Source organism: Sitodiplosis mosellana, unplaced genomic scaffold (assembly GCF_009176505.1).
Source record: "Sitodiplosis mosellana isolate CC-2019 unplaced genomic scaffold, AAFC_SMos_1.0 Smas_scaffold_5523, whole genome shotgun sequence".
NCBI classification, from domain to species: Eukaryota; Metazoa; Arthropoda; class Insecta; order Diptera; family Cecidomyiidae; genus Sitodiplosis; species Sitodiplosis mosellana.
In genome coordinates, this window is record NW_022600765.1 from 14,084 (window position 1) to 21,849 (window position 7,766).

The 7,766-nt window shown below is 35.2% G+C and overlaps 1 protein-coding gene across 1 annotated transcript; it reads right to left on the reverse strand.

Annotated features, from left to right (window-relative positions):
- Window positions 1–2,324: 2,324 nt before the first annotated feature.
- LOC129572796 (innexin inx2-like) lies at window positions 2,325–3,419 on the reverse strand. Its single transcript, XM_055452899.1, has 2 exons — window positions 2,579–3,419; window positions 2,325–2,386 (listed from the first exon to the last, which is right to left on the reverse strand). Exons 1-2 carry the CDS (start codon window positions 3,417–3,419, stop codon window positions 2,325–2,327), a joined length of 903 nt encoding a protein of 300 aa, XP_055308874.1.
- Window positions 3,420–7,766: the final 4,347 nt, after the last annotated feature.

Genomic DNA, 7,766 nt, shown 5'->3' on the forward strand with positions numbered 1-7,766 from the left:
TGAGTCATCGTTGCTGAGTCATCGTTGCTGAGTCATCGTTGCTGAGTCATCCGCGATGACTAATTCATTGCATAGTATTTTCATTGCATATATAAAGCGTTTATAAGCCCACACTATTCAGTATTTGATTGTCTTTAGCAAGTGAAATTTTGAAAGTTTTTTTTTTTATAATGCCGCCATTTACTGTTTTGTTGGAGGGAAACATTGGTGTTGGGAAATCTACGCTTTTGAATTATTTTAGACGGTTTGATGACGTTGAAATTGTGACGGAACCGATTGAAAAATGGCAAAATCTCAATGGTTCCAATGTGTTGGATTTAGTCTACAGGGACACAAAAACATGGGGTTTTCCATTTCAAATGTACACTCTTTTACTTATGCTCCAAAATCATGTTTTACACACAGCGAAAAAAGTGAAAATTTTGGAACGATCGCTGTTCAGTGCACATAACTGCTTCAATAAAATTTTAAAAGAGCAAAACAACCTCAAAAAGGAAGAATATGATATAATAAATGAGTGGATGGAGTACGTTCAATGTAATTTTGATGTTGAAGCGGATCTTATTGTTTACTTGAGAACATCTCCTGAGCAAGTTTTTAATCGAATCAAACAACGCAACAGACCCGAAGAAAATGACATTTGTCTTGACTATATTCGACGAATACATGAGCTCCATGAAGAGTGGCTGATGCGCAAATTATACTATCGCACTATTCCAATCATTGTGTTGGATGCCAGTTTAAACGAAATTGAAATGGAAAAAGAATATGACAAATTATACAAACATATATTACAGCGGGGAAGTCTTTTTTGTTAGCGGTGTCAAATTCAACAAAACACAAACACATCTTTATCTTTAATCTTAAGAGGAGAAAAAAAAATCGAAACAAATGGAGCGGCTTTTTGATTTTATTATTTAGTTTTATTTATAACCTCATCGAGGAAGTACGTTTTTAGCTTATTTTCTCTGAAAAAAAAATAAAGAAAAAAAACATCAGTGAAATATTTTTGAGACGGCATCAAGATGAATACACCCGAGCCAATGGATATCGATGACGATGAAACTATCATTACAATTTTATTGGATCAACCAGTTGATGAGTGCTGCGGTTTCACATTTGTCGACATTGTAGGATTTCACAACCGCAATCAATTCATTTGTAAGGAATTCTACTTGATTGATGGTGATTATGAATATTACGCCATCATCAAACCGCCATATAGTCTGAATAAGCTTCCAAGGTATGAACGTGAAATGGTGTTGTGGGAAATAGACCATTTGCATGGATTATCATTCCAACGTGGTGACATGCATCTTATAGAAGTGATCGAAGCCACCTATCCTCATCTAATGGACAAAAAGATCATCGTTGAGAATCGCTTTAAAGCAAAAGCACTAAATTATATGTTTCGTAACTGCGGTGAACTTGATTGCATTCCAATTGAAAATATGAATTTTGATATGGATCTTCAATACGAAGATGACTATCCAATCTGTAGTAATCACTCTCGAATTCTGTCTCAGAAAGCATGTGAATGTGCCGTTAGCACTGCTCACCGATTAAAAGAAATTACAAAAAATAATACAAATTTATTGAATTATTTTGAAGAAAATAAGTAAGGAAAAAAATTATTTTTCTGAGTTTTAACAACCTCCTTTTAAAATAATATAAAATAAGGTGATTCTTATGAATAACAATCAGTATTGAATAGAATTTTGAGTGAACAACAACAATTAATTTTAATTCATTCATTCAACATGTCCAAGAACCCATTTAATTGGAAAAACAATTCAAATGTGAAATACCAAAAATTAAGAGAATCACCATCGCCACCTGGAAAAAAATACTCGGAACAAAATAATCCACCGCCGCCAGAATTGCCGAAACGAAATGTGGTGCAAAAACCACCAGAACGTCCCCCCAAACCCAAAAAGGAGAAAAATTTAATAGATTTTAGTTCGAAGTAAACGAATATTATGCATAGATTTGAATGTTCAAACAATCAAGATTTAGAAAAATAAAAATCAAATAAAAACACAACAACTTTTCTGTTTTTTTTCCTTTTTTATTTCATATGAACTTTAAAAAACAGAAAAAAAAACCTAAGACCTATTTTTTTTTTCTCATTGATCTGATCTTATTTCTATTGATATATTGTATTGATATAATCGATAATTTTTTTTTTTATGGAAATACTTTCCAATTAATTTTAATGAGCTTCTGCTCTCTTTCTTCATGTTTTCTAGTGAAAAAAAGGAGGTATCGTTAAATTTAAATATTTGATGAAACGAAAAAATGGCCATTCAATCCGCTCGTTAAATTTAAACATCAATTAAATTACTTTCATTGTGTTCCATATTTGCGGACAAGGTTACCAAAATATCTTCATATAATATTGGATCAATATTCTTGCTTAATTGATAGAGAAAAAACCAATCCCCCATTTTTATTTTTTTAATGAATTTCTCGATTTTTTCAAATGGCAAACAAAGTAGTTCATATTCAGTAACATAACATCTATTATATGTAAATGAATAATTAAATATTTGGTAAAGAATTGAAGTGGCTGTGAAACAGATCATCAAATGGAACCAATACCATAGAAATAAGTAAATTACTTCATTTAATGCATTTAGTGGGAGAATACATAAGCCATCTAAATATTCAATGCTTCCCGATGGACCGTATTTGTTGAATGTGCATTTGGTCATTGTTGGAAATACGCGTACCATTGGATCAAAGCGTGAATCTGGTTCCATGTTGATGAATTTGAGTACTTCTAGACCATAGCTCGAAAATTCGCCATTCAAAAAATAATCCATGAAATACAACTGTCCAATTAAGTTGAACAAATTCAGAACTGAGCATAGCAAAAATTGTAATGCATACTCATTATGTGCACCCATGTTCATTTTCATATAATTGATAATGATTTCTTTTCCTTCGAATTTGTAGCCGTCGTCCGTTATAACCAATTTTACATTATGCGTCAATTTTGCCATTTTCCCTCCTTCCATTTTCTTCCAAATATATCTCGGAACATAGAACAGCATTGCTTGTATCAATAGTGTGAAATAAACCCACTGATAATATTTATGGTATTTAATTTCACTTTCACCTTCATTAATATTTCCCACACCTGGTTGAATTATATCGTTTCCAATTTCACCATTTTCTTGTGCACCATTTGTAAACGTACCGTATGTCCAACAGTAAGCATTGATGAAACTAGTGGGTATTTCGTTGTCGATGAGACAATTAATTGGTTCACCGATGAATTGATTTGATGAAAGGAAAAATGAAAATATTATCAATATTAAGATTGTTGTTCTGTAATGCAACTGGAAAGCAAAATCATCGATGAAGGCGTCATCGGACTCAAAAAGTTCTTTCACTGTATTTATTTCGAAAAACATGATGATTTCTATTTTTTTTCTCTTCTTGTTATGGATATGTTTTCAAAATGAACTTGATGCACTTCTCTGCTGAACGCTTTAAACGAAAATGAATAGACACAATTGGAAAGCGGCACAATTTATAGCAATCAATCCGTTATTTTGGAGATGAGTCATCAGATCATATTTTGGTGATGAATCATCCACATATTTTCAAGATGAATCATCAGATCATTTACACAAAATAAACTCTTAATATATCTTTGAATGGGTTTCGACAGGCTGGGCACACGTTCATCGCTGAAGCACATTTTACACACGCGATAATATGTCCACATGGGGTGAAGACACAATTACATTCATTCGTATAGCAAATTTTGCAAATGCTGACATTGTCACGATCGGCTGTTGGTGCTGTAGGAGGTTGTTTGTTGGTGCTGTTACTTTAAGGGTGTTCTGATCGTTACCTTTTTTATTTGGATCCGTAGCTCTTATCTTTGGATCCGTAGCTAAAGGTAGGGTAGAATATTCGATGATTAGACACGTCGGGTTTGCTGGTAACAATTAGACTGATTCTCTTTATTCGGTATTCGTTTGTTATACATGCGGTCGCCGCTCGTGCGGCGACGTCGTGCGCTTATATTCCCGTATAGGCGCACGAGTCAGTGCACTCGCTACATCATCCCCCCCCCAAAAAAGAATCTGATCGTCCCGATCAGTTATACAATAGGTATGGGGTTAGCCATTCGAGCAATGGTTGTGGCGATCGGAAGGATCTTTCTGATAACAATATATATTACGAATGCGATTATGATTACAGATATACCCAAAACTCCCAGGATACCGAAGGTGTGAGTCTTGTCGGTTAGTTGGATTTCTTTTATTTTTTCTCCGTTCATTTTCTCCATTGCTTTTAGCATATCGGAGGTACTCACATCTTCTAGTATTCCCAGATCGTCTGTCAAAATTGTCTTAGGCTCTATTGCTTCGTCAACGGTTGATTCATCGAATTTCAATTTGTTTAGTTCCAATATCGGTCTTATTTCTGATGAATTGAGGGTGTTCGATTCGTGTCCCCTCAATTTGTATCCTCCGATGATAATGCTACACTTGGGCATTACTTCAATTACCTGAGGTTCGAGTAGAGTCAAGACTTCTACCTCCTTTCCTCTGCAAAATTTTTTAGCGATTATTCTCGAGTCCGTGAATACGTGTATTTTGTTTGTTTGCGATATTGGGGTAACGTATGTTGCCTTCTGAACGCGTTTGGTTTTGCAGATGTTTTTACTGGTTTCACCGCTCGCATTCGTTAGCAATAATATCCCACAACTTTTAAAATGGTCAGTAATTATCGGTGATCGAATTTTGCATATTTGTCCATTTTTCCCAAAACAGTTATCTGATTCGCTCAGTTCAATAATTTCGCCGGTTTCGAGATTCGCTAACAGGTGTTTTGCTTTAATTTTGATAATGTGAATTTCATCTTGAAATTTTATCGGTATTGGAGTTATCTCGTATGAATCAAACGTTCTAGCTTCTACTATGGGAATGGATAATTCGATAAAAATGCTATTTTCCGTGACTCTGGCTTTAACATGCGAAAAGGTAAATATTTCATGAATGTCGTCTTTATTCCAATTGATTGGAAATTCCTCCCCGCTCTGCAATTTCATTTTTATTGTCATCAAATCGTTTCTAATAGCATTTATGTCGATGATATCCGATATATCCCCGGTTGTTGTATCCTTAACTACGTTATTTATTCTAGTCGTTAAATCGTGGTGGTCTATGATGATCAGCGTGGCTATCTCAGTTAAAAAATTGATTTTCTCTCTTAGTGTTATTTCGTCAATTTTTTTATTATTCACCGTTGTTTCATTTTTTACGATTCTAGCTATTTCGCTAATTTTATCTTGGAAATCGTGTAATGTTTGATTTGAGCTGTTTATCGTTTTCATTATTATTGTAGTTTGCTCCTCTAACATGTCATTGTGTACATTAACTTTTCTAACGATTTCGTTGGTTTTTTCTTCATATTTTGTCGCGTCCTCTTCGTCCATTACGCCAAATACTACTTTGAAAATTTTACCAACTGTTGATAGTGGAGCTGATCTTTTGCTTCTTGACACAATGTTATCGTTTTCGTACAACATTCTATCATATTCGTTTTCGAAATGCTTAATTAGTATTCTACAATTGTCATGTTCTGTTAGCTGGTTACATATAATGTTCATTCTAGAGATAATTGATTTCAATGTTTGCTTCTCCTTATAATACTCGCTCAAATCATAATAATAACAGATCTTCCACGTGCTGTACGTTATTTGGGTTTTACCCAGCATCGTGTATATTAGACCCGATGTTGTTTCACTAAAATTAGCCTCGCCCGCTGTTATCATCAATGCCATGCATATCATCGTCAGCTGGATCTTCATGTCTGTAATCGAAGATTGAATTATTGCCGACGTGTGATTTAACGTTCATTCTAATCTATACATTTAATGTCTTATTTTTTTTTTCGTTTTGATTTATTTATCTTAAATTTTTTTCTCTTTTTTTTCAATTCAATTTTTGCGAGCACGGATTTGCCCAGGTTTGAAAGTGAAGTGTTTTGCGTTCAAGAAATAAATGAAACTAAAATGTCACTATTCGAGTTCTTTTGGAGTGTTTGCCCCATGATTCCCTTTTGCACACTTTAGTTTGTCATTATGCACAATTACGGATTTGTTCCCTCTTTTGATCTTGGTTACCGACCGCGAAATGATTTCTTCAACGCGATATGGTCCCAAATAGCTACAATCGAATTTATTCTTTTTTGTGTCATTGTACAGCAAAACTAGATCGTTCCTCTTCAACTTCAACTCGCCCGTTGCCTTTTTATCGTATTGAATTTTATTTTCCAATTTTCTTTGAGCTATCATTTCTCTTGCTCTATTCTGCGTTTTCTTCAACTGTAACAAGAGCTCGCGACGATAGGACTCGTAATTATAGTCCGGTCTCGCGTCCTTGATTGACGTTGGTATTTCTATTTCATAGCCGAATACCAATACGTGTGGTGCGTAGCCCGTTGTTGTATGTACGGTATTATTGTATGAACACGTAAAGAATGCCGTAAATTTATGCCAGTTCTCTTTTTCTTCAGCCGCGTATGCTCTTATGTATTGGCCCAATGTACGATGATATCTTTCAATTGCGCCATTACTTTGCGGGTGATACGGCGTCGTTCGAGTGTGTTTGATCTGCATCAATTTCAATACTTGCTTGAAAATTTCGGCAATGAAAGCTGGACCATTATCCGATACGATTATTTTTGGTATGTTGTATACCAAGCATACATGCTCAACGATCGTTCTTGCTGCCGTTTCTGCCGTGCAATCAAACGTTGGCACCATTATCAGATATTTGGTCAAATCACACGAAATAGTTAGCAAATATTTATGCCCTTCTAGTGAATTCGGATTTATTTCACCCACGAAATCGATGTATATCTTTTCGAACGGAACACTGGCCACCGATGTGATCTGTAGCGGTGTGTGTGTGTGTTTATGTATTTTGGTTTTTTCACATACTGGACAATCACTCACGTATTTTCTGATGTCTTCGTTCAATGTTGGCCACGTGAAATATTGCCTTATACTATTTTTCATGCGTTCCACGCCCCTGTGGCCAGCCAATAACGATGAGTGGTACGTTTGAAGTACCTCCTGGATATCGTCGATGTCGGTCAGTTCGACTTGCTTGCCCATGTGAAATGTGATTGCCACCTCCGATTTTGCGAAGATGCCCTGGAATGCTCTTTTTATTCCAGCATATGTTCGATATGATGAGATGCCCATGTTGAATGCTATACGGTTCAGCTTCTCTGCTGCTACTGTATTTTTTATTTCCATGATTGTGCTCTCGAGCCTTTCCAATTTGAAATTGAAATTCGGAATGGCTATTATGCTAAAGTTTTCGTTGATTTCATTTATTTCATAAAGGCAATCCTCATCGAGTTTGATTTTCTTTTTCAACTTCAGCTGTAATTTTTTGAAAACTGCGTGGTTCACACTGTCGACCAGGAAATAAATCTTGTCGTATTTTCCCGTTTCGAAAGAAGTATTTGGCTCCTCCCTCACATGTGCTATTATGCCACTAGTGTTTCTCTCGATTTCTTTTTCTTTAATTATTTGTCGTTCTTTGGCTCTACTACGAGTGATGACTCGCAGCATTGCATTTATTACTGGATTTTTTGATATTTCACACATCTCTGTTTCTGTTTGTGTGTCGTTCGTGTTGATTCGCGATAGACAATCGCTAACTACATTGTTTGTTCCTTTTCTATGAATGATGTCGAAATCATATTCTGCCAACGATAATTTCCATCTC